Raw genomic sequence first — 26,672 nt, forward strand, 5'->3', positions numbered from 1 at the left:
AAGAGGCTCTACTTTCCACATTGACATCTTGACGCTAATAAAAAGAACCAGTGACTAACCTCAGGCTTTGGAATTCTTGGGAAATAAACCCCAGCGGAAACAAACATTGTCCGAAGTTAATTGGTAAAAACAAATTTATTGAAAAGCTAGCTTTTTTTAAAAAAAGGAAAGGGTTATCGGTAAGGGGCCAGATTTGTTTATTCATTTGAGGTTTTTTTTTTATAAAGAAAGAATGTAATCTGTAGCTCTGGACAAGAGAAGTAACTGAAAGTTCGTAAGGACATTTTTGCATCCAACAAACCAGGATGAGTGTTATCCTCAACCACCCACCTCCTACCTAAAACTTCACTTCTCAACCAAGGGCTCCTCTTTCAAAAGACCGTTCCTGGCCTCGCAAGACCCGGAATTTGGGATTCAACGTTTTGTGCAAAAACCAACATGTTTCGTAAGAAAGTCCCATCTCTTCATAAAGAGACCAGCTCTTTGGAGGGATCATTGGAAGCCTCAACACGTTAGAACTTCCTCAGCTCAACCAGTGAGTGAGTCAAGTACCTCTGAGCAGTATAAAATATGAACCTCACACACACACACACAACATATATGCACATCATCAAACTGCGCAGTTGCCCCAATGGTGCCACTGTTCCTCATCCTTGCCCCAGGCCATCACCCGCTTGGCGGAGGACCTATCTGCAGGGACTTTCCAGGCAAGACATCTTGCATATTACAAGCTTCCACATCTGGGCAGCTTAAAACGGTCCAGCCTGTGGACCGGTCCAAGGTGTGGAAGGTCCAGCTGCTCCATCCTGAGAGCTGGGAAGGAAGACTCTTGGGGGGGGGAGACGAGGGTCCCCTACTGACGGTTATCCTTGGAGACGTTATGGGCCAACCAGTTGACTTTGGTCTTCCAGCTCTCCCGCAGGGCCTCATTGAATTTAAGCTGGAATTGCTTCCGGGCCTCGTCATCCGTCTTCCCCAGTGCCAACGAGTCCTGAAAGGTATAAATGTGACCTTAGGGAAAAAAGCTCTGAACAGCAGTCTTGTTTAACAACAATTTTGGGGCTCCGTTGTATTTGTAAGTTGAGGACCACCAGTACATGCAATTCAAAGAATGAGAGATAGCTGCGTATTTCCATCTAGAACCTATTTTGGGTGTTTGCATCCACCTAGAACAGGGGTCTTCAAACTTGGCCTTGTTATGACTTGTGGACTTCAACTCCCAGAATTCCTCAGCCAGGCATGCTAGCTGAGGAATTCTGGGAGTTGAAAGTCCATGAGTCATAAAAGGGCCAAGTTTGAAGACCCCTGGTATAGACTCTCCTGCTTGAGCAGGGAGTTGGGCTAGATGATCTCCAAGGTGTGCCTTCCAACTCTTTATGTTCTAGCTCAGGGGTCTTCAAACTTGGCCCTTTGATGACTTGTGGACTTCAACTCCCAGAATTCCTCAGCCAGCGAGGAATTCTGGGAGTTGAAGTCCACAAGTCATCAAAGGGCCAAGTTTGAAGACCCCTAACTTAGAATGTTCCCAAACCGTGAGATGCTCCCTCCATCCTCCTGGTGTCCATGGATTCTTGCGATGGACTTCACAGTCCAGCCCAAATCTGGAAGCTGTGGTTGCGAACCCACTCAAAAACGTCTCCTCCTCACCTTGAGATACTGGATGTCTTTAGAGCAACTCAACTCTGGCAAGCCAGCAGCTTTCATCAAGGAGAAAAGATGTAGGAAGAGAAGACCGTGGCCTCGGAGGATCATGTAAGCCGTTTCACAGTAGTCTCTGAATCTGAGAAAGGAAAAAGGACAATGGGGGGTTAAACATTGCTTCCCGGGCTGAGAAAGATTTGGGAGATGCTGTAAGTTGAATGAATGGAACTGAACTTTATTTGGCCAAAGTTCAACACACAAGGAATTTGTCTCCGGTACAGAAGCACTCTGTCCATGCAAAGCAACAGAATCCTTCTTGTTATACCAATAAAAGGGGAGAGTAAAGGAGATAGTAAGAAGGATAAATAATATTACACCCACACTAAATGGCTAAAATATACACAGACCACTGCAGAGGTGAGGAGCCCTGGTTGAAACCAACAAGGCTCCATCCCACGCTTACCGTTCAAACTTCTCGCTGTTGCTGGTTTTCCCCTGCTGGATCACGTGGACAAAGTCGTAGGTCAGAATGAAGGGGACCCGCTCGCGGTTGATCCCAAATTTGGTCTTGAAGTTTCCCAAGAAATGGCCGAAATCAATATGGAACAACTGCAGCAGGATGTTGAAGGGAAGGAAGTGGGGAAAAAAATTCAAATTCTCAATTGCAAATCCAGCAGCGGTTTTATTTTAATTTTTTTTAAAAAAAGCAGCAGGCGTATAAAAGAACTCCGAATCAAATCTGTATGTAATATTTAGAAACAAAGCAAGAGAATTTACAATGCTGGGCGTCACAATATGAATAAACTGCACAACTCAAGACAGTAATTAACCAGCTTGTTGAATTTTTGGATTGCAAAATAATAATGTATTATATCCATTAATCTAACCTAGCTTCTTTTGTGGAATAAAAAGGGAATTAACGAGGCAGGTCAGTTGTCATGATCCCCAAAGTACCTGGCCATTTTCTCGCACCATGATGTTGTCGCTGTGACGGTCCCCAATCCCCAACACGTACGTAGCAACACAATATCCAGCACATGAAAGGGTGAATTCCTCAATGGCTTGCTCCAGAGCATCACTACACAAGAGAGGAGAATAAGCTGATGAAGGAAAGCCAACTTGCCCCTTGCAAGGCAGCATAAAAACTCACCCAGTGGTGCCCTTTCAAAGCAGCTACAGCCCAAAAAACCAAGATCAAATTCCTATCCCCACAAGATGTTCTCTTCCTCGCTTAAATCCATTTTAAGCTGTGCTGTCCTCAAATTTTTAAGAAAGACAATTCATTTAGTTAAATATCTGAAGACCTCAGAAACATCATGAGAAGATCTATTTAGAGTCATTGAGGATCTAGGTGCTTGAGACCAGCCAGTCAGAAGCATGTCCATTTTCCATGTGTCTTCTCAAACCATAAGATCTACCCTTCTACTCCTTCCAGCTAGATGAGTTGAGTAGATAACTGCCAAGGGACAGGGACCTTTTGTTGAGTAACCTTCATCCACCCAGTCTCATCTTCATAGTCTTCTCAAGCCAGGGTTTGTTTAGGCTTTGAGGATCACCTTTTTATTCTAAGCTTCAAGATCTGAGTCTCCATCCCGGCATTGGCCATGCTAGCTGAAATTTTTTGGAGTTGTAGTCCCAGCCATGGGGGATGTACTAAAGAGGACGTCCTCAGAACATACCCGGGATTTTTGGATTTCAGCCAATTCAAGAGGGCATCCTTGTTGAAAGCGGCGGTGGCTGCCATGTTGCTCTTGTTGAGTTGGATGTTGGCGATGGTGTCCGAGTTCATCACCACTTCGATCAGCCCCATCTTGTCTCCTGTGGAAAGGCAGCCGTATGGAGTCATCCTTCGGAGGAGAGAGAAACAGAGAGAGAAGAAGAATCATATCCTGCTCCAGTGGGGTGAAGCTTGAGATGTTGGGTGGGGGGTCCCAACAGCGCCAAGCTCAAGTTGAGATCAAGCGCAAGCAAGCAAGCAAGCTTGGAAGAGGGATCAGATGAAGACCAAAGAATGGTCTGAAAGAAGCCTTTCTCGGAACTGATAGGGACTATAGATGGAAGATGAGGCTGTAGAAGAAGCAGGATGGAGACAGGTCATCCACACACCCATCTAGGCTTGCACTGCACCTGCAGAAAGCAAAGTGTGAGCTCTTCGGGGCAGTTTTCCACCTCTTTTCAGCCACGACATCAACTCACCTCAAGTCAAGACCTTCTTGCTTCCATAAGATATCCATCAGTTGGATCATTTGGAGCGTCAACATATCTTGGCGAAGATCTGCCAAATGGAGGAGGGGGAAGGTTGGTTTGACCCTTCATCTCTCTCTCTCTTTCCTACCATCCTCAACTTTCTCCAACCAGAAATTACAACAGGATGGGAGTGATGTTCCATCCATTGCCCTGGATTTTTTTTCAACTGGCCCACAAGGGGGCGCTTTGGCTAGGCAGACTGATGCAAAACTGCAACTAACGCAGATAATGGTAGCTAGTTTGGCAATAAAACCTTTGCAAGAAAACAAGCTCAGAGGTCACTAAGGATCCCCCCCCCCATGCAGATTTTTTGTGGTGTTACTTCAAGTCCTCTTGTAGCTCCACCAGCTCACCCCTGTTTAATATATTGCTTTTCCTTGGAGCTGAAGTCTTCATGGAAGAAGGCAGGTCCACTTCCCTTTAGCTTAGCAAAAAACACCAAACCCCTGCCTTTAGGTTGAGGCTTCCTTTTAAACCTGCATTGCAGGGGAAGTAGTAAGGGAACTCATCCCAAGGCAAGGAAAGGGTGTGTGAGGCCATCCAGCCTGACCTCTTATACCCAGTATCTTGGTAACCCAAAACTGGGCTCTTCGCTCTTCCTTACCATCCCCGTTTTTGAATATCAAGCCGGTGCTGTTTCCTCCTGCCTCGCCATTGTTAAACATAACCCACAGCGGTTTCATCTTGGAATCCATGACGGTGCAAAGCTCTACACTGGAAGGAGGCACACACAAAAAGAGCGGGGGAGAGGGGGGGAGAGACACAACTCAAATCCCTTGTTGAAAGGAAAAAAAATAAAATCCTTCCTGCTCCTTAAACTGAAGAACCGGCCTAACCCCACCCTGCTGCTCACTTTGAATAAAATCAGCCTTTCTCAACGTGGGCTTCGACTCCCAGAATTCCCCTCTTAAAAGTTGCAGAAGTTGAGAAATACCAAGTTAAATCGGAGTCACTGCTATGAGATGGTAGTTCTCTAAATTCAAATGGATGGATGTGTCATGGTTCCAACAGATGAAACTCTTCAAAAGAACTTCGAGGCATTGTTTACCTTAAAGAATCTTTTATTCGAGTAGCATAATATCGGCACTGCATAATCGAAACCAAAAACTGAATTCCCCTCCCCTGGGCACATTGTATTAAAGCATAATTCCCTCCTCCAATTAACAGTCATAAATCACATTCCCCCAATTAGCTTGAAGCCCAGCTTCCTCTCCAGTTCTCCAGCCTGCCAATTCTTTATCAGTTCTGGGCTCAATAACCTTGATTCTCACACTAGGTTTAGTGTTGTTATGTCTAGCTAGACTCTCCTTCAGATCCCCCCCCCACCCCCAGCATCATCTAACTTTAAAAGCAAAAGGGAAAAAGATGGCTATATTTCCATCTGTTGTCAATGCAAAACATCCAATGTTAGCAGCGTTGAATGAATGAATGGAATGGGATGGGATGGATGGACGGACGGACAGGTTAATCTGAGCATTACAATGCCCGTCGGCTTTTATCGGCTTCCCTGAACCACAACTCTCAACCAGCATTAATTCTACCATTGAACTGAGCAAAACTGGGCCAAGCAAGACTGGGGGCATCACCACCCCATTCATTTCAGGCCCATCCTAGCCCATTCCCCAAACTTTCTCCCGCCCCCTTACCTGACTTTTGCCAGGAAGATCCGGGGATCCAGAGGGGACTGGAGATTGGAGAGGGCCTCCTGGTAAGTCTCTTGGCGCATGCAAGTATGCATGAACTCCTTGGTTTGAAGCTTGGTGTTTTTCTGAGCGCTGACCTTGATGAGGTCATTCAGGGCCCTCAGCTTGTTGAGAGCTTCGCTCTTGAATGGGGGGGGGGGAGAGAGAGAGAGAGAGAAGTTAGATCAATCAGATCCCTCAAGGCACTCACCAAGACACTGGTTGACAATCCTCTTGAAGTTGGAAATAATAATAGAAAACTTTCTTCTTCTTCTTCTTCTTCTTCTTCTTCTTCTTCTTCTTCTTCTTCTTCTTCTTCTTCTTCTTCTTCTTCTTCTTCTTCTTCTTCTCCTCCTCCTCCTCCTTCCTTCCTTCCTTCCTTCTTCCTCCTCCTCCTCCTCTTGTTCTTCTTATTATTACTATTATTATTATTATTATTATTATATCAAAAATTCCATTTCTGTATCAAACAGTGTGTTGTCTAGGTATAAAAATACTAACATATGATAATCATCACATTCATAGTAATCTTATTAAAATACAAGCATGTACTAGGAAATAGCAATCATACAGAAAACTTCATTGGCTAAGTGCGATTCAACACACACGGAATTAGTCTCTGGTGCAGAAGTTCTCAGATGCCGCCTGAGTCGGCGTATGGACTCCTATTGTTTGGTCTTGTCCTCTTTTTTTTTTTTTTTTTTTGCCTTTGCTGACATCAACCAAATTGGTATGCAAACTCTGGGTCAATTGCTATGTGTCCGGCTCTCACAAGACCGATATCCGTGCGTTACAAGTCATTTATGAAGGATACATGATGAACTGTAACTGAATAAAACCAAACGGTCCTGGTTGAGCGCCTTTAACGGAAAGACCTGCTTGCCTGCTGTCACAAACATATTTAAAACCTCGGTTAAGAGGTTCCTTCTCACGGTCTCCCTCCTTCTCTGGGCTAAGGTAGCTTTTATATCAGAGGTCCCCAACCTTTTGGACACCAGGGACCGGTTCCGTGGAGAGAGGTTTTTCCGCGGACCGGAGGGTGCGTGGTTTTATGTGCTGTCTGCATCCTACAGATGGAGCTTTGCTTGTTTGTGCGGACCGGTTGCTAGCATGCTGCAGCCCAGTACTGGTCCACGGACCGGATTGGGGATCCCTGTTTTATATGACGGTGGTCCAGTCTGCGTCCGTTTCATTCTTTCTCTCTCTCTCTCCACCGTTTCCCAAGACCTTTCTCACTTCCCAAAACAGCTTCCTTACCTGTTTCATCAGAGCTTTGATATGGTGAGCGTTTCCTCGGCAATAGGCCTCGAGAATCAGGCCAAACCTTAAGGCCAGCGAAGGGAAGTGCATTTCCGATCTAGCCACCATTGAAGGAGAGATGGAACCCAAGCAAAAAAAAAAAAGACAATTTTAATCACGGGGGAGTTATCAATATATGGCTACAACTGCTGGACATCCGTGATTATATACAATCAGGCCGTGGCGTTACGCTGGGGCAAGAGTATTTTGCACCGGCGGGGAAGGTGGATAAAAATTCCGGAAAAAAAGAAATTAATTGGTAATTAATTCTGATTATTCCAGCTGGCGGGGTCCAGGAGGAGGGCCTTCTTTGCTGTTGCTCCTGTTCTCTGGAACATCTTGCCCCCTTGATGTGAGGTCGGCCCCCAACCCTCCTATATTTTCGCCAGGGCCTAAAGACGTGGCTCTCCCCGTTGTTCCTGGGACCCCAGTGGGGGAACAACTCAAGTGGAGAACGAGACTCTTAAACCGCCTTGCTTCTCCCAAACCCTCTTTCTCACCTGAGATGCCAAAATAGGAAATGGCCAATCTTCCGGTTGGATAAGGCCCTGCCCAAAAGGAACTTGGTTAATTCACAGTTTAAGTAGGACTGGTATTTCAAAACCTGAACCAGCTGTAGAAGATACTGGAACAGCTCGGCATCTCTGCAAGGGGAAGAGCAGAGGGTTAATTGGTAGCATCCTCGGTTGTGTAGCCATTCAGACGACACATTGAACTCCGAGGGAAAAAAATCCTGTTTTCTAGGTTTGCAATGAAGTGGCAACCCCCCACACACACACAATCCAGCTTTAAACTAACCACAACCCAGCTTTAAACTAACCCATCTTAGCCCGGTAATGGGAGGCAGTTGTCAGATTGTTAACCAGGTTAAGCAGTTGAACCAAATAGATCTCTCTCTCTCTTTAGAAGATTGTTTTGACGCCCATCCTGGGGACAGGGATGATGAGACTTGCAGTCCAATCCACCTGGGGGGAGTGCCACCTTCAGGAAAGGGGGGGGAGTTCAGCAACTCTGCCCCCCCTTTTTTTCCCCCATTCCCATGATCAATTTCCTCTCCCCTTGTGTTTTGTTATGTACTTCACCGTGTTTTTCTCAACACCAAAAAGATATCAAGGCACAAACACATTTTGGGTCGATATTTTTCAATTTTGGCAACTTTTAACCTGGGAGTGGAAGTCTACCCCAACTCCCAGAATTCCCCAGCCAGCCAGGAATTTGGGAGTTGAAATTCATCCATCTTAAAAGTTGCCAGGGTTCTGAAAAAAAAAAACTGTCCTGGGTTGAAATCCCCTCCCTCTTTTTAAAGTAAAATCTGAAATTGTATAGCACAACTGCCCTGTTTCCTGTGCTTGTCAAAACAGCCTCCTCCTTTTTCTCTCTCTCTTCCCCACCTCATTCCCCCCCCCCTTTCTTTTTCTTCAGTTTTATATTTCTTTTAAGTAGAAAGACCTTTTATATTTTGGGAGATGAATTGTACTCACGTCAGCTTTTTCAGGGAGTTGACGGTGAAGCGGATCACGTAAGGGTCAGGGAAATTGAAATCTAAAAGCTCCAAGGCGTTCAGAACGGGCAGCTCGGGCCAGGATTGCAGCAAGGATACCATCTGCAAGACAAGCACAGGATCAGCTCTGGATTGGGCCAGGCCTTTCATCGTCTTTTGGTGCCCCTTCCGTCAGAAGCGCACTGAAGGTAACACTGCCCCTAAATAAGGAAGCTTGATTTAACAGCCTGGCCTATACAGGTAGTCCCCCACTTAACGGCCACAAATTGAGCCCAAAATTTATCTTGCTAAGTGAAACATTTGCTAAGTGAGTTTTGTCCCATTTTACGACCTTTCTTGTCACAGTTAAGTGAATCTGCCCTTCCCTATGGACTTTGGTTGTTAAGAGGTTCGCAAAAGGGGATCACGTGACCCCGGGACACTGCGACCGTCATAAATAATGAGCCCGTTGCCAAGCATCCAGTTTTTCATCATGGGGATGTTGCAACGGTCGTAAGGGTGAAAAATAGTCATAAGTTAACTTTTCTCGGTGCCGTCGTAACTTCAATCGGTCATTAAATGAATGGCTTTTAAGTCGAGGATTCTGCAGTCTTCTAAAACCCATCAGCCTGGTTTGGAATGATCGGACATGTTGTGTAACAACCCGGGGAGGATCCCGAGTTGTTGATGGCCATTCCTGACAAGAGTTCAGCCCTAGACTTTAAAGTCAAGACTTTTATAAATACTCTTTTTATCGAAAGAACCTGATAATCCTCCAATATTTCTCTTTAAGAAATCATACACAGTTTCCAGGCACATCAAAGGGAAGGAAGAGAGGGAAGGAAAAACAGATTATTAAGCCTTGCGGAATAACGTTCAAATTTTCACGGGCCAGTTTTTGAATAACAGCCGTTAACAATCCAGGAAAAGACAGCTTTTCCTAAACGTGGCGCCCTAACTTATAAACGGGGGGCTGGTTTTGCAGAGGAGTTTCCAAAATTTAGGATGTAACCGTTGGCTTTGCAGCCTGTCATCCCCAACTAAATGTTTTGTCCCTGGCGGATCTTAACTAAAATTCTTACCTGGGCAACATCCTCGTGTTTATTCCACTTGGTTACCATGAGCAGTTTGGCCAAAGCGCCCGGGTACTGATCCCGAATCTGATATCTCATTTTCCACACCAGGTCTTTCTCGTGTTCGTAGAGTTCGCTGCAAGATCTGCGCTCCAGAATCTCCTTCAGCTGCTGTTTCTAGACAGATCACAAGGTGGCGGTCAAGGGCCAGAAAGTAAAGCAACAATCTGCCCACTAAAAAAAGGAGGAAGTTAAGTGTATTTAAAGGAAGCCTTTTTTGAACAGGGACTTAAAAGAGCTGTCTTTGTGGTTTCTGGCAGGCTTATGGGGAAAAAAATAGGGGGATTTTCAGGGATAGAAAAAGGGACCCAAATCATCCTCCCCTGCCGGACAAAGCAGTGAGATTTAGTTCAGGAGAGGAAAAGGAAATACAGAATGTCTCACGAAAAAGATATTGTTATGGAATTCAGATTTTGGCTGAATGTCATGGTTCCGACAGATGAAACTCTTCAAAGAACTTTGAGGCATTGTTTACCTTAAAGAATCTTTATTTGAGTAGCATAGCATCAGCACGTACATAGGCAAAGCCAAAATCTGAATTCCCCTCCCCTGAGCACATAGTATCAAAGCACAATTCCCTCCTCTAATTAACAGTCCTAAATCACATTCTCCAATTAGCTTGAAATGCAGGCTTTCCCTCCAGTTCTTCAACCCGCCATTTCTTATCATCTCTTATTTCAAAAAAACCTTGGTTCTCACCCTAGTTGCAGTATTGTTATGTCTAACTAAACTCCCATGCACATTCCTCCACGCCCCCCAGTATCATCTAATTCTAAATCTAATTCTAAGAGTAAAACATAAGAAGGAAAATAGCTGCATCTCCATCTGTTGTCAAAGCATATGAAGCACAGCGTAGTAAGTAGGAAAGATCTTCTATGGTAAGTGTTTTTCAACCTTGAAGATAGGTGGATTTCAACTCCCAGAATTCCCTAGCCAGCAAGCCTATTCACAAAAGGGAATCGTGGCGGCCTTCATAAATAGGAACCAGTTGCCAAACATCTGAATTTTGATCGCATGATCCTGGGGATTCTTAAGTCCCTTTTTTCAGGGCCGTTGTTACTTCAAACAGTCACTAAACAAACGGTTAGAAATAGAGGACTATCTGTACCTCTATCCTATTTAGACACCCAGTTCCCATTTTAAGCAGAATTTCTGCTGGCATCCCAGATATACAGCTCAAAACATCCAAGAGACTTGAACAGTTTGTATTTTGTGCTGACCTCTTCTGGATCCTCTCCTGGACCGCAGGCATAGTGGCCGTTCTGCCCCTTTTCTAAGATCTGAAACAATAAATAAATAAAAAAAACCACAAAGGTGGTACTTGAACACGGTTTGTCCCTCAAGAGAAAAATGTCTTCCATCGCTCCCAGATTGCAATTTACCAAGAGACCCAGCTTCCTTTAGGTCAGGGGTCTTCAAACATGGCCCTTTTTATGACCCCTGCTTTAGGTTGATATCTTCTAGAAATCTTCAATTTTTGTGTTTTGGAAGAAAGTTGGAAGAAAAGAAGAATCCACAACAGGTTTTCCACCGGTTCACATGAATAAATTGAAATTTCAGATGGAAAAAAGGTGACATTTGGGCAGATCCGATGATGCGGACCTCCCCCCCCCTTTGGGGAGGATGCAAACCGCCCCCCCTCTGGATCTTGTTAATTTGGGAACCAGAAGATCCAGATCTGATTCAACAGTTGCCCTCCTTGTCTAACTTTGGGCACAACCTCAAGCCACAAACACCAAGAGGAAACCAGGCAAATCTTCCCAGCAAAGGAGCCCATTTGCTCCTGTTACCCAGGACACAAAAAAAAGCAGCAGAGAAAAACACGCACAACACACACATACGATCGTCTCACCTGTCTCGTGGAAGGATAGTAGATTGGATACAACGAAATACCAGGAAAGCGGATGAAAAGCGTGACGGCGCTCTCGCTGTTGGGATTGGTCTGGATCGTGCCCGTTGGGTTTAACAATTCTCCTTTCTCATCTGGAAGAGAAAAGGGCCGAAGCTGCATCAGCCGAGCCGCTTCGAGTGCAGAGCCTCACTTGGCTAGGTTTATGGACTGCCGTAACCGTGTTTGCTCAAACAAACCACAATCAGAACATGATCCCACCATGCCCCGCGTGAATCTCCATATCTGATTCCAGACAAATTCCAGTGAGAAAGCAGTTCACCACTTAACTGGCTGAGAGGACACAACAAACTTTTCTTGCTTGCAAAATTATCAATTTGTCCAAAGAACAGAAGGCTGGACACAAGGCAATAACTATTTGTGCCGTCGGGATGACAAGTCCGCGCTGCGTGGTGGCCCTAACTGCAGCTGGTTGAAAGTCAAGCTAAGTCGAGCCTCCATATCTAAGAGCAGTCCCGTATTCTCCTAAATGACATGATGAAACGACTCCCACATCCACAGCAGAGTGTTACCCCGGTGGATTATGAAAGACCTCCAGTCTCAAGAAGAGATTAGACCAGCCGCTTGTCTGAAATGGTATGCGGTTTCCTGCTTGAGAAGGGGCTGGACTAGAAGACCTTCCAGGTCCCTTCCTTCCTTCCAACTCTGTGATTCTCTAATCTGATCTTTAAAACCTACTTCTTGTCTTTTAGGCCTTTTGATTCGGCAGAACCCAGATGGATTTAAATACTAAGAAAGAAACTAAAGGAGCACACTCATCCAGTCGGATGCCCTTCCTTTCCTCCCTGGAAAAAAAGAGAAGCGGGAACGAATTATCCCCACCTGGGAAGGCTGACCACATGGGTAAGACGCATTCTCCGGTTTTCAGCTGATTTTGGTAGTCAAAGAGCATCACGTTCACCCAGGCGAGCGGGCAGTCCTAAAAGAAGGGAGTGTCATGGTTCCGACAGATGAAACTCTTCAAAAGAACTTCAAGGCACTGTTTACCTTAAAGAATCTTTTATTCGAGTAGCATACTATCGGCACTACATAATCGAAGCCAAAAACCGAATTCCCCTCCCCTGGGCATGTGGTATCAAAGCACAATTCCCTCCTCCAATTAACAGGTCATACATCACATTCCTCAATTAGCTTGAAACCCCAATTAGCTTCCTCTCCAGTTCCCCAGCCTGCCAATTCTTTATCAGCTCTGGGCTCAACAACCTTGATTCTCACGCTAAGGTTAGTGTTGTTATGTCTAGCTGGATTCTCATTCACATTCCCCCTCCCAACATCATCTAACTCTAAAAGCGAAAGGGAAAAAGACGGCTACATTCCCATCTGTTGTCCATGCAAAAACATCCCATGTTAGCAGCGTTGACAGGAAGGAAAGAGGACGGTGGCAGGGATGATGGGACTTGTGGTGATAACGGAAGTGCCAAAAGCAAGACAACCCATCCCAGACTTGGGGAAAAAAAAGTTCATTTTTCAAACCCAACCCCATTTGGTCTGCCTTTTCGCTCCAGCCCCCCCCTCCTGCTTGTGGTATCCTGCTTGAGAGGCAACCGTTAATCCGGTTCAACAAGGATTAAAAAAACAACAACAACCCCACCCTTTGCAGTGTAAACAAAACTGCAAAGCCCAGTTTTGGGGGCACTTCCACGCTATTGCTTTCCAAGGGGAGGCTGGGCCAAGATGCTAACAACAGTGCCTTCAAGTCCTTTTCCCCTTCCCCTTCTCCTCCTCCCTTCCTCCTTTGAACCAGCCAAAGTGAGTCAGGGCAGGAAAAATGGGCTACTAAAACAGAGGGCAGTGAGTAACTCCGGTGGATGGACTCCAGAAAGCAGATGACTCGGCAATTTTGGAGGAAATGGAGAAAGCAGAGGCCGAATGACTCAGCAAAGGACAGCAAAAAAATAGCGGCTGACAGCCCGGTTCTAGGAAGCCCCAACGCCTTTCACGTCACACAAACACACACACACACACACCAGCCACTTTTGGCAGCTGCACAAAGCTGTCTGTTGGCACATTCTCGGGTTTCTATACCGGGAAACACATCTTAGTCCCGTTGCTGAAACGAAACAATCTTTTTAACATCTGGAAAGAACGGGGACTTCTCAGGAAGCAGCCCTTTGTGTGCAGATGCCAACGAACGCCAGCCTCTGGAAGGCTAAACAACCGTCGTACACACGTGCACAGCTTACAGCACACCCCTTACAGCTAGTCCTCAAATTAAAACCACAATGTTGAGCCCAAAATGTCCGCCGTTCAGTGAGACGTCTGTTAAGGGAGTCTTGCCCCCATTTTACGACACTCCCTGCCAAAGTTGTTAAATGAATCACGGCAGTTCTATCCGATAGAACCGGGTTGTTAGAGGAACTGACTCGGCTTGTCGGAAGGTCATAAAAAGGGGGAATCCCACAACGCCGGGATGCTGCAAGAGTCGTAATATGAACCATTTGGCAAGCATCTGAATTTCGATCCGGTAATCATGGGGATGCTTGCAAAGTTGGTAACTGTGAAAGAAGATCGTAAGTCACTTTTTTCCCAGGGCGGTTGTTAACTTCGAATGGGTCACTAAAGGAACTTTTGTTAAGCGTAGGACTGCCTATATTTTCCCCAACTCGGGATCTGCGAGAGGAGCGTTTGAACCCCTCAACTCAACGGACAGGCTCGTTCGGATTCCTTGCGAGCGGTCTATTCTGTTGCACATTGGCGCGCGAGAGGACCCTCATTTTGCATGAGTGTCTGTCCCCCCCTTTGTGATTATTTTTGAAACCCCGAATCTGCCATTGTTCCTCAGTGCAACTGTTCTCTTCCCTCGCTAAATTTCTAACTTAGCCCTTATAAACAGAAGAACGCCGACACCCAACATCCCCTCATCTCCGCTGAAGATGTTACCTAGCCTGGTAACGAAACGTTTGGAAACCAAGATCGGGAAACAAACCTTCATTCTCAAATTTCTAATGGGCAGGATGCACAAATCATCAACCACCAAATCTTCAACCACCTGTGAGATAGTATAGGCTCTCCTGCTTGAGCAGGGGCTGGACTGGAGGATCTCTAAGGTCCCTTCCAGCTCTATTCCATTCCTTCTACTCTACTCTACTCTACTCTACTCTACTCTACTCTGCTCTGCTCTGCTCTGCTCTACTCTACTCTACTCTACTCTACTCTACTCTACTCTACTCTACTCTACTCTACTCTACTCTACTCTACTCTACTCCACTCCACTCCACTCCACTCCACTCCACTCCACTCCACTCTATTCTAGGCAACTTTAAGACTTGTGGACCTCAACTCCCAGAATTCCTTAGCCAGCATGTCTGGCTGAGGAATTCTGGGAGTTGAAATCCACAAGTCTTAACATTGCCAAACTTGGAGACCCGTTTCAGACCCCCGACTTGCAAGTTGGGGTTGCTTCCAATGTGGGAAATATTTTCCAAAGCTGCATTTCCCACCTTCTTGGCTGTTTTTTTTTTAATTATTATTATTATTATACTTTCCCAGGATTGTGCCGCCTCGACACGGCAAGAGACTTACAGCTTTTTTCGATTTCTTCTTGGTGGACCTCGCTTTTTTGGCTTTTTCCACCACCGAGTAGAGGGCCAGGCAGAGCCGCGCCATACGGGGCAAGTCGCAGACGTTAATGTCAAATTTCAACATCTGATCCCAGGCGGGCTCGGAGCAAACGTTGGCTTCGGTGCTGGTCATCATTTTACAGAGCATCTCATGACCGTGGTAGAGTCCAGCCTGCACGACCAGCTAAAGAAAAGGAGACAAATAGACAGGGAAGCAAGTTACCCACCTTTCAGCCCCAAATGAATACTGTGTTTCTCCCAAAATAAGGAAAATAACAAACCTGTTAACTAAGTTAATAGCTGCAGTGATTCACGTAACAACCTGGGTAGGAAAGTTTGTAAAATGAGGCCAAAACTCACTTAACAGCTGTCTCACTTAGCGACGGAAATTGTGGTCGTAGGTCAAGAATTATCTGTATTTGCTTATTGATTTATATTCTGCCTTTATTACTTTTACAAATAAGGAGGCAGACACACATTATACTCCCTCCTCCCATTTTCGTAACGACAATAACCCTGCAAGGTTGTTCCTAGACTAGAGAGAAAGGGACTGACCCAAAGCTGGCTTTCATCATGGCTAAGGCAGGACTCAAACTCACGGTCTCCCATTTGCTAGCTGAGTGCTTTAACCATTAGACCAAACTGTCTCTCTGAGTACTTTAATGCTTCTTTTCTAGAGATCAGAAAGGACAACATTTTTGCTTTGATGTCTTCTCTGCTCTTAGGATAACAGCTTGCCTTATCTCATAATATCATAAGATAAATTATTACATTGCAAATATATCCTATTATAAACATCCTATAATAACCCTGGCCAGTTTGCAAAAGGAGTCGAGAGCTCAGATAATAAAGCCGAAGCCGCCCACTCCAATTTGATCGATGTTATTTGGAATCTGCACTAAATTCAGGAAGGAAATAACATCATAAGTGCGATCTGCAAAACAAAAAAAGCAATGAAAAAAAAAACCCAACCCTTGTGGTTTCTTATTTCCTTCCACCCCTTAATTTCTCCATTTTTTTCTTTAAAAAAAAAAAAAAAACTTTTCCCTGAACTAAAAGTCAAGAGATGTTCCCCTTCGCCTTGTTCCTTCACTTTTTTTTCTTTAATTATTTACCTGCCAGAAGCCACATTTTAGCGTTAAGTGGAAAGGAAAACTTTTTTTAAAACACACACACACACACACACAAAGCTGTCCACAAACAGTTTCTAAGAAGTTCATTTCTGGCTAATCCACACCAAGCCCTCACTTCCTGTAGTGAGAAACCTTTCGGGGGCCCGCCAACTTAGAACTGAATGAAAGAGTTTTAGAAAGGAAAAAACAACACACACACACATATTTGCCGGGTTTCGCGCTTCGGATCGCAAGCGTGGTTAAATGTGAGTGGTAAACAAATCCTGAGTGGGAAGGCAGAAAGCCGCAGAGTGTCTAGCCGAAAGAAGGAGGCGGAGGAGGAGAAAAAAAAAATTGATTTAAGGTGACTTACTTTCAATCCTTCGTCGGCATTCACCTTGGTGCAATGCAGGAGCTCTATATAATACGGCTGTTCCAGGGACCACAGAGATAGCTAATCACAGGAGCAAGGAAAAGAGAGGAAATGTGGATTTTGTGGCTAATTTTGCATTGGGTTCAAGCTGGCCCTAAAAGGGTAGTCAGCCCTTGGTATATTGTTTAAACTTCACTCGCAAACGTGGATTGGCGACAGTCTTAAAAGTCAACCTTGAATTAAAACCTTCCTGTCTCCCAAACACCCCTGTGAGGTGGGGCACATTGCACAAAAGTTGGGAAGCTGGAAGAAGCCAGATCCCTTAAGTCCAACCAGAGGAATTTGCACCAGCTCTCCAGGGAACTGCTTCATTTCCGAACAGAAGAAGAAGAAGAAGAAGAAGAAGAAGAAGAAGAAGAGGAAGAGGAGAAGAAGAAGAAGAAGAAGAAGAAGAAGAAGAAGAAGAAGAAGAAGAAGAAGAAGAAGAAGAAGAAGAAGAAGAAGAAGAAGAAGAAGAAGAAGAAGAAGAAGAAGGGTACCTTGGAGGTCAACTAGTCCAACCCCCTGCTCAAGCAGGAGACCCTATACCATTTCAGACTAGTTTCTTCTTAAAAATCTCCAGTGTTGGAGCATCCACAACTTCTGGAGGCAACTTCTGTTCCACTGGTTAATTGTACTCATTGTTAGGAAGTTTCTCCTTAATTCCAGGTTGCTTTTCTCCTTGATTAGTTTCCATCCGTTCTTTCTTGTCCTCTGATGATTTGGGAAATTAAGTTGACCCCCCCTTCCTCTTTGTGGCAGCCTCTCAAATACTGGAACACTGCTGTCATGTCCCCCCCCTAGTCCTTCTTTTCTGAATTTGAAAAAATCACCCCTTTGTTTGCAACAGTGGTGAAAAAGGAACATGATGGGTTACCTTCTGCTTTGGGCCCGTAGTCAGTTTGGGGGGTGTTTTGGGGGGATGCCCCAGCCCGTTGCTCTGTTCTTCCCGCAAAATCAGAAGAGAGGACCTGTGGACCATAACGAGGTGGGGGACGAAACGCCGGTGGAGGCACTCACGGATGTACTGCGAGGACAGAGCAGACCCCGTTAATGCCTGGAGCAAAACTTCAAACGCTAACTCACAACGGGAGTCCATTTAGAATTAAATGAAACGGGGCTCAAATCCCAAGGCAGAATCCTAAGAACTTGGACCAGTTTGAAACCTAAACTCAAGATTCTAGCGCCTGTGGAGGAAAGGAGGAACACAGGCACTACCTTAAATAGCAAAAAGGAGCAAGGCATGACTTCCAAAGGTGAACAGGTTTAGCTACTCGTTTTAGTTTTCTTCCTCGTGGGGGGGGGAATGCCTTGTAATTCTCTGCGATCCATGAGGACTAGAATGCCAAGCTCCAAGGTGGTGTTGAGTCTAAGCTGCCTCCCAGGCCAGGCAGCATAGGAACACGCCAATTACCTAAAGCAGTGTTTCTGAAACTGGGCCATTTTTAAGATGGGGCGGACTTCGACTCCCAGAATTCCCCAGCCAGTGGGAGTTGACGTCCGCCCGTCTTCAAAGTGGCCCAGTTTGAGAAAGGCTGTATTTGTGACATCACCCTGCCTACAAGGATTGTGTTGCCTTAGCAAGGGGGAAGAAGGCACACCTGGAACAGGTACAGGGGATACTCCCCGTAGATGTATTCGTATTTCCCGTCCACCTGCAAGGTGTACTCCTCAACGGGGTTGACCCTTTGGTGACGAAAGATGGTGGCTTGCTTCTTGACGGCGTAGCTCATCAGAGTGACAGGAAACTCTTTCAGGGACACTAAGAAAGTGAAGCTCTCCTGAAAATCCAGAAAAGGCAAAACATTACTCTTTCAAACCACCTCCGCTGCTTCCCCACTGGTACAGGTAGTCATGGATCGTAGAACCATCAGGCTGGAAGAGACCTCAGAGGTCTTCTAGTCCAGCCCCCGGCTCAAGGCAGGACCTGCGGTTGTCCTCAACGTACCACTGTTCCTTTGGTGACCATTCGAACTCGCAGCCGCAAGGAAAATGTGACTTGCGGCTGTTGGTCACGCTGAACGGCCGTTACGGCATCCCACTTGGCAACTGGGTCATATTTAGGAGGGTGGCAGTGTCCCCGGGGGGGGGCGCGGGGGTCCCGCGGTCTTCTTTTGTGGCCAGCAAAAGTCAATGGGGAATCCAAATTCACTTAATAGCCGTGGGACAAACTTAACAACCGGAGTGATCCCCTTAAGCGCTGTGGCAAGGAAGGTGGTCAACGGGGGCAAAAGGTCACTCCACAAATGTCTCATTTAGCAACAGAAAATTTGGGCTCAGTTGTGGTCGTAAGTCGAGGACTCCCTGTGTTTTGCATGGGTTCGGGCCCCTTCCCCCCCCTTGATCAGATCTTTGCAAAGAAGCCAGGATCTGAAGGAGATGGGAGATTAAGAAATGGAAGGAAGGAAGGAAGGGGAGGAAGGAGGGAAGAAAAAGGAGGAAGGAAGGAAAGGAAGGAAAAGGAGAGGAAGCAAGGAAGGAGAAAAAGGAAGGAGGGGAGGAGGAAGAAAGGAATAAAAAGGGAGAGAGGAAGGAAGAAGAGAGAGAAAAAAAGAAAAAAAAGAAAGCATTTCAGAGTTACACATTAGCAAAAGCATTGTCAATTTGGCTGCCCACGATCTAGGATACAGATACACACACACACACACATCTTTGCACATATATCTTTGCACTTTCCTACACCCTAAACATCTCCATTATCTTTTATCAACAGAGCTTTGGGAAGCGTGCGAATTTACCCCTCCGGATTGAAATTTGACGTTGACAAAAATGGTCTTGCCAGGCACGGTCAGGGTTGGTCTCCCCCCGAGCCCGCTCAGGGTGGGCTCCAGTTGAACTGGGAAGCTGTACTCCATCCAGCCTTTCCAGGTGAGCTGCTGGCGCTCAGCCGCTCTCTGCTCGCAGTAATCTTGCATCTGGGCCCGGAAGTCGTCCACCTCGGGATCCGCCAAGGAGTCAAACTCATGCAAACCTGGACAGGGAACAGGATGAGTTCCTAAAGATGGCAGTCTACCGCATCAGATCAACTCCCTCGGCAAGGTAGGCCTTTTGTATCCCTTCACAGCCCTACGTTTCTAGTTCTCATGAAGGCGTGGACGACTCGCTGGGCCGGGAGTCACGCACGAGTTAGGATTTGACTGCCAATCTTAGGAAATGGGACAAACTTTTATCGAAAGCTGTATGGAAGTCTCACTTCGGCTGCCTTGGTCGATTTCAGTAGGCGGGAACGGTTTTGTCAGATGCCCTGAGCTTTTAGGTTTTTTAGCCGCTTTCATGATCAATCATTATGGGCCATAATGGTCAATAATATTTTCTGTCTTCTCTTAATTGCTGTGATTATGCTGTGGGGTCCCTGGTGCTCTCTGAGCTTGGTGGTTTTCTTGCAGACGTTTCATTACCCAACTAGGTAACATCATCAGGGCTACAAGGAAGTGGGCTTGCACTGATGAGGGTATCTAGTTAGATAATGAAAGATCTGCAAGAAAACCACCAAGCTCAGACAACACCAAGGACCCCATAGCCATTGTCCTCCTCCTCCCCCTCCTCTTCCTCCCACACCCCACTCCTTTGTAGCACTGATGATGTTACCTAGTTGGGTAATGAAATGTCTGCAAAAAAATCACCCAGCTCAGAGAGCACTAAGGACCCCACAGTCATCGTCCTCCATTCTGCAAACCCCACTCCCTTCTAGCATGGATGATGTTACCTAGTTGGGTAATGAAACGTCTGCAAGAAAACCACCAAGCTCAGAGAGCACCAAGGACCCCACAGTCATCGTCGTCGTCGTTATCCTCCTCCTCCTCCTCCTCCTCCTCCTCCCTGAACTTACAACTATATTCTCTTCTATCGGTATTTCGAATATACATTAACAAACTAAAACATGGACTAAGAACACAGTATGGAAAGAGAGCAGGTGGGCTATTTTTCTAAGATACGTTTATAAGCTTTCACTCTGTTAAAGGCCTGCAAAGAATTAAAAACAAGCCATTCAGCAGACCCCAGACACCCTCTCCCAAGGGCACTTTGGGGCCTTCCTGAAGAATGCAAACCAATGTTTTATTCCCTCCCAACAGCCCTGCAGTGCAGGGCATATGCCTCTTCCCCCCCCCCCCAGCTGCCACCATCACCCCCACCAACCTTTGCCAATCAGGAGGCTAATCTGGGAATTGAGCAGTTTCTTTGCCCGGTCCCCTTCACGGGCCACTAGGCGCAAGACCGGTAGGAAAGGCTGGACGTCACACAGGCGTCTCTGCTCGTCCTCAAGCTCCTGCTGCTCTGCGGCTTGGTTGATGCAGGTGAAGACGTAAGAATCCGGGGCGCTGAGCATCTGGAAGAAGGGCTCATACTGGGCCTGGTGCCAGACCACCTGGGAGAAAATAGCAATACCAACAGCTCTTAAGACTTATATAACGCTTCACGGTGCTTTACAGCCCTTGCTGAGCAGTTTACAGAGTCAGCAAATTGCCCCCCCCCCAACAATCTGGATCCTAGGAAGGATGGAAGGCTGAGTCGACCGTGAGCCGGTCAGGATCGAACTCCAGACTGTGGGCAGAGTCAGCTTGCAATACTGCATTCTAACCACTGCGCCACCAGGGCTCTTATATAGCAACAGCACTTAGACTTATATACCGCTTCACAGTGCTTGACAGCTCTCTCTGAGCGGTTTGCAGAGTCAGCAGCTTGCCCCCAACAATCCGGGTCTTCATTTTACCGACCTCGGAAGGATGGATCACGAGTGCAAGGACTGGTTTATCAGTCCCTTTTCCCAAAGCGGTTGTAACTTCAAGCTGAGAATGGTGGTTAAGTCTCCTGAATGGTGGCCGAGAAGCCGCGGAGTTGGGTTGCTCGTTTTGAGCAGCTGGGCAAAAACTCCCACCCCATCAAGACCGGAGAGGGACCGTACCTTTTTGATGGCGGCCAGGCTGGCATGGCAGGAAACAGGGAGGGGCAGGTAAATCCCGGTGGGTAAAAGGAAGTCGACGAGAATGGTGTAATTGCTTTCCTTAGACCAAAATTCTGCCGGGCAATACATTCCTGGCGGCATCCTTCTGCTTTCTCAAAGGGTACCTGCGGCGAAAGAGAAGCCGACATTTTCATCCCTGCATCTCTACGGAGATTCTCAGCCATTCCAGGTCATGGCTGCCCCCCAAAGTGGATTCACCCCTGCAAATTCTCTATTTTCACCAAGGACAGGGTCTCCCTCGGTGGGTTCCTAAAAAGAGCTTTTTTTCTTTCCTTTTCCCCTCATTACACTATGTTCCTTCCTTCCTTTCTTCCTTCCTTCCTTCCTTCCTTCCTTCCTTCCTTCCTTCCTTCCTTCCTTCTCTCCCTTTCTTTTTCTCTTTCTTTCTTTCTGTGCCTGTCTTTCTTTCCTTCCTTCCTTCCCCCTATCTCCCATTTCTTTTTCTTTCCTTCTTTCTCTTTCTTCCTTCCTTTCTTCTCTCCTTTCTTTTTTCTTTTTCTCTTTCTCTTTCTGTTTGTCTTTCTTTCCTTCCTTCCCCCTATCTCCCCTTTCTTTTTCTTTCTTCCTTCCTTCTTCTCTCACCCCTTTATTTCTTTTTCTTTCTTCTTTTCTTCTCTCCTTTCTTTTTCTTTCTTTCTTTCTTTCTTTCTTTCTTTCTTTCTTTCTTTCTTTCTTTCTTTCTTTCTTTCTCTTTCTTTCCCCCTCCTCCCCAGTTTTCTATTCTTTTTTTTTAAATCCTCTTGGTTATTTTATATTTTGATAAACTAATAAACATGTATTATTAAAAAGAAAAAGAAAAGATCTTTCGGTGGTATCCTAAAAATCAGCTTTTTTCTTTCCTTTCCCCCCTTCTTTATACCATGTTGTCTCTTTCTTTCCCCCACCGCCCCGGTTTTCTATTTTTTTTTTTTTAATTTCTCTTCGTGTTTTGTACTTTGACAAACTAATAAAATGTATTTGTAAAAAAGAAAAGAAAAGAAAACACACTTGGGTGATTTCTTAAAAATAAGCTTTTTTCTTTCCTGTTCATGCTGGTCTGGGATTTTTTTTTTTTTTTAAATTGTTAGCTGTTTTTGCTAAGGATTTAGATGAATTCTGGGTCTGCACCGTGGCAATTTTTTACTCACTAAATTATGGACTTGCCATTTCAGCATGGAAATAAAAGAACGAGGGGATTGTAGAGAAAGGGACGGAAAGAAACTAACAATTGGAGACCAGATCAGCTGTGGAGGAAAAAAAAATCCCGTCACAGAGAGAAATCCTCACTCTTTTCTTCCCTGGACCGTCCACTGGAATCCGTGAGTCATTACATATAAATATCATTACTGATACCTTATAAAACAAATCAATTTGTAATCATATATGTGACAGCCGGAGAATCCAGCATCAAAAATGGGCTTACTAAATCAAGCTATTTTCTACACTTATTGCAGCAATACCACTGTGTTGTACAAGTGGTGGTCCTCAACGTACGATCACAATTGAGCCCACATTTTCTGTTGCTAAGTGAGACAGTCATTAAGTGAGTTTTGCCACAGTTGTTAAAAGCGAATGACTGCAGTTGATAAATTAGTAATATTTGCCGCCCGTTTCAGAAAGCTGGGCAAGAAACACCCGTTGGTTATTTACGCTCAAACTTTTCCCAACTTTTTAATCTACCCAGATGTTGTCTCCTCAGCTGATACCAAGAAATGTCACTTGTTTTTCTTGCGGCTTTTGCTCAAATGTATTTTTTTGCTCAAGTGTATTTTTGATCTCTGGGTTTGTAGGGAGGGGAGAAATGAAGCTTCTCACTGCAGTTTGCAGGTAGATAAAAGGCTTTTGAGCAGTGGTTCTCAACCTGTGGGTCGGGACTCCATTTGGGGTCGAACGACCATTTCACGGGGTTGCCAAACAACGCAGTCCGCCATTTTTTCCCCCTTTTCCTTAGCTGTGCTGCTCCCTTTTATTCTATTGGCTTTTGAAAGTCAATAGAATAGACTCTCTTGAATAGAGTCTAATTCTATTGGCTTTCAAAAGCCAATAGGAATTGTCCAGGCTGTCTCTGCCCTGCTGAGCCCGCCAAAAGTCCCATTCTGCAAACGGCGCTGCACCAGTTGAGTAGTCCTCGACTTACGACCGGTTGAGTAGTCCTCGACTTACGATCAGTTGGGGGGGTCGCGGCATTAAAAAGGTTGAGAACCACTGCTCTTGAGCCTCTCTTTAAAAACCAGAGTGGCCGATAAAAAAACGGGATCTCCCAAAATTTATCCCGCACAACTAGTCTGTTTCCTTTCTAAACCCCATCCTCAGATTATTTGGCGGGGAAATTAAATTATACTGTCCTCCATTGCCCCAAGAGCAGAATTTAAGGGGGGATGGGCCCAAGGCAGAAAGGGAAAAAAAAAAAAGAGCTTGTGAACCAGATGTCCTGGACAATAAAAAGGAGATTCCTGAGAGATGATTCATTTATTTATAAAATGTGCATCTCGGATTTTTCTTTCTTTTTCAAACTACTCCAGAGTTGAAATGACTTCACCGCTCTCCTTACAGGCGCAGAGGCCGGGGACGTGATTCCCCGAGTCTGCAAAACACATCTGCTAAATCTTCTCATTTCAAACTTCGTAACCTTTCTCAGTTATTCGCGTCTTCCCGATTCGTTTGCAGGTCCTTTGCGCCGCTCGAAAGTTGCAATCAATTGTGCCGCCGTCTATCCAGCTTTATGTATTTCTCGGCTAAAGGTTTTTTCAAATCTGCCGGCGTTGGCTTTATTATACAATATTTCTGCAGGGGCATTTGTAAGATGAGTTGGACCCGCCCTATTGTACACAATCTTTACACACAGCATCTTTTAGCGAGCTCACTGGGGTTTTTCCAGAAGTCTACTATTAACCAAATTGAGGGGGGGGAAGTAGGGGGAGAGGGAGAGATGCAAAGTAGAAAAAGTCTAATTTGAATAAATCAAGTTTCTAGACGTTAAGATAGTATATAGCCCTTCTTGCTTTTACTTCTGTTAGGGTCAAGTGGGATGCTCCTGCTGTTCGGAGCCCCTTCTGAAATAAAACACTTTGCTATAAAGACGTAAGTCCTCGGCTTACGACCGCAACTGAGCCCCAAACCTCTGTTGTTAAGGACTGCCTGTACTTATGGCAAGGCACAAATTCTCTTGTTGAGGCTGAGGAATTCTGGGAGTTGAAGTCCACAAGTCATCAAAGGGCCAAGTTGGAAGGCCCCTGCTCTAAAGAATGGGCTAAATTATTTATTATCACTTCTGAGAAAGGAGAATGAAGGCAAGGGGAGGGGAAATCTTTCAAGCTAAATACTTCATAAGATAAGATTGTTTACAAAGGACTCACAAACAAACAAACGCAAAGCCCTTTAAAAAACAAGCTTTGCTTTTGGTTTAAGAAAAACACTTGATTTTTTTTTTTTTAAAAAAAAAAACAACACTCAAGATTCCTTTGCAATTTTGTTGTTGTTGTTTTTAACTCCAGAGATTTTTCTCAACAAGTGGCAAATCCTCAGAAGTTAGCGGAGAGGAAATAAAATAAAATAATAATAGAATAGAATAGAATAGAATAGTATAGAATAGAATAGAATAGAATAGAATAGAATAGAATAGAATAGAATAAAGGAAATAAAGGAAATAAAAAGTTTAGAGAGCAGGAACAAATGATGCATTAAGACACAAGTTCACAAAATGACATAGAGGAAAATTAGACCCCCTTTTTTTTTTTTTTTCATTTAACTGAAACCCCCCCCCCAACTTGTTTTTGCCGAAGCCTTTCTCCGCAGCCGTGAGGGCTAGCACCTTGCAAAAGCTTTAGTTAATTTTCCATCATTAAAGGAAAGAAACAGCCAGCTTCCCAAGCTGGTTTAAATCGTGGCCACAGCCAAGCTTAACGCTTTTGAGGAGGAGGAAAATCAATAAGACGATTGAATTCCTGGGAAACGCTGATCTCATTATGAAGCATGTAATATTTCCGCTTTTGTTTCGTTTTCCAAAACAACAACAACAACAAGGCGGCTCCTAAATGGACGCAAAGCGGGTCTAAAAGCGACCCCCCCTCCCCAATGCAAACATTACAGTCCCGGGTGGGGGGGGGGGAGAGGACTGTAATGTTTGCAGCGGGGAGGGGTCGCTTTTAGGATGCCCAAGGGAGGGGGCGCATCTGGAAAGGAAGGGGGGGGGAAACCTTTCCAGATGCGCCCCTTCCCTTGGGCATCCTGTAGGCTCGGATCGGGAAGGGCGAACAAAGGACGACGCAAGGGGTGTGTATGGGGGGGGAACGGCGCCCGCAGAAGCCCTCTGCACGCGCTCAGAGGCGCGCTGCCTGCATCTCTTCCCTCCCCCTTTCCCCCCCCGCCCCAACCCAATTCCCCTGCCGGGGGGGGATCCGCCCCAAAGTAACGCTCCGGGGGATTGGGGGGGGGGAAGGAGACAGGCCGAGGGATCGCAGTGGATCCCCCCCCCCTTCTAAAGAGAAGCCACCCACCTCCGCGCAGCGGTACCGGCAGCTGCATCCCGGCCGTCTCCCCCGAGCCAGCGAAGGATGGGACTCGCCCGGCCGGCAGCCCCACCTCTCCGGCGGCTGCCTTCCAAGGGAGCGTGGCCAAAGTGGCCGAGGCGGTCAGAAGCGTCGCCAGCCCGTCCCAGGGATCTCTCCCAGCCCACCCAGGGGGTGGATCCCACCCCCGTTGGAACAGATTCCCCCCCACACCCCTTTTCAAAGGGCGTTCCCCCTCCTTCGCCACAGATCCCCTTCCTTACCCCCGCGTGCTTCAGCTCCCCTCACCGATCCATGGAGATCGATCCCTCCTTTCAAAAGCGCAGAGAGCCTCCTTAACGCGCGTTTGGGGAGAGCCGCTTCCCCACGTGCGCCTCGAAGGTGGGAGAGGTCGGCTTTCCAGCCGGCATGCTTAAAGCCAGCCTGGTTTTGGCCCAAGGCCGGATCAGACGTCCGGGTCGGCCTTATATGGGCTTTAAAAGAGAAGGATCCTCTCCGTAGCTCCCAGTTTTCCTGCTGGAGTGGAGCGGAGTGGGGGGGGGGGTTCGGATTTTCAGCCGCGCGCTGGGAAGGCAGCTTCGCTGCTGGAGGCTTGAAAGGGCGCGAGGAGTTGCGCTTCCTGAGCATAAACTGAATTCTCCGAGTCGGAGGTCGCTTTCTCTTTCGACTCTGGTTTACAGTAACCGTTCCCCAGGCCTTGCTTGGTTTGGTGTTTGGCCAATCAAGCAGAGTGGAAACTTCACTAAG

General features: G+C 46.1%; 1 protein-coding gene across 3 annotated transcripts; it reads right to left on the minus strand.

Moving 5' to 3' along the window:
• Positions 1-116: 116 nt before the first annotated feature.
• Positions 117-26,672, minus strand: PIK3CD (phosphatidylinositol-4,5-bisphosphate 3-kinase catalytic subunit delta). 3 transcript variants are annotated; one of them, XM_039367293.1, is made up of 23 exons: positions 26,189-26,672; positions 21,379-21,542; positions 20,613-20,841; positions 19,214-19,446; positions 18,077-18,256; positions 17,353-17,502; positions 16,437-16,517; positions 14,914-15,135; positions 12,214-12,310; positions 11,335-11,465; positions 10,703-10,762; positions 9,432-9,599; positions 8,351-8,472; positions 7,370-7,513; positions 6,828-6,927; positions 5,535-5,713; positions 4,493-4,602; positions 3,838-3,916; positions 3,321-3,488; positions 2,596-2,719; positions 2,105-2,250; positions 1,648-1,780; positions 117-991 (listed from the first exon to the last, which is right to left on the minus strand). In XM_039367293.1, exons 2-23 carry the CDS (start codon positions 21,517-21,519, stop codon positions 854-856), a joined length of 3,135 nt encoding a protein of 1,044 aa, XP_039223227.1. In that variant the 5' UTR covers positions 21,520-21,542; positions 26,189-26,672; the 3' UTR covers positions 117-853. The 3 variants fall into 3 exon arrangements, with proteins under 3 accessions (XP_039223227.1, XP_039223228.1, XP_039223226.1); XM_039367294.1 differs by lacking the exon at positions 26,189-26,672 and adding an exon at positions 25,914-26,067 and having other exon boundaries at positions 9,432-9,593; XM_039367292.1 differs by lacking the exon at positions 26,189-26,672 and adding an exon at positions 25,914-26,067.

This window comes from Crotalus tigris, unplaced genomic scaffold (genome assembly GCF_016545835.1).
Source record: "Crotalus tigris isolate CLP2741 ecotype Arizona unplaced genomic scaffold, ASM1654583v1 scf7180000020588.15403103151:6194809, whole genome shotgun sequence".
Classification (NCBI taxonomy): Eukaryota; Metazoa; Chordata; class Lepidosauria; order Squamata; family Viperidae; genus Crotalus; species Crotalus tigris.

Bases quoted from the DNA above. Each gene is read 5' to 3' on its own strand.
- PIK3CD (XM_039367293.1), bottom strand. From the start codon at position 21,519: ATGCCGCCAGGAATGTATTGCCCGGCAGAATTTTGGTCTAAGGAAAGC. The intron at 11,466-12,213 runs GTGGGGATAATT...TTTCTCTTCCAG, and splicing joins CATGTGGTCAGCCTTCCCAG to ATGAGAAAGGAGAATTGTTA. The intron at 2,720-3,320 runs GTATGTTCTGAG...TCTCTTGTGTAG, and splicing joins CTGAAATCCAAAAATCCCGG to TGATGCTCTGGAGCAAGCCA.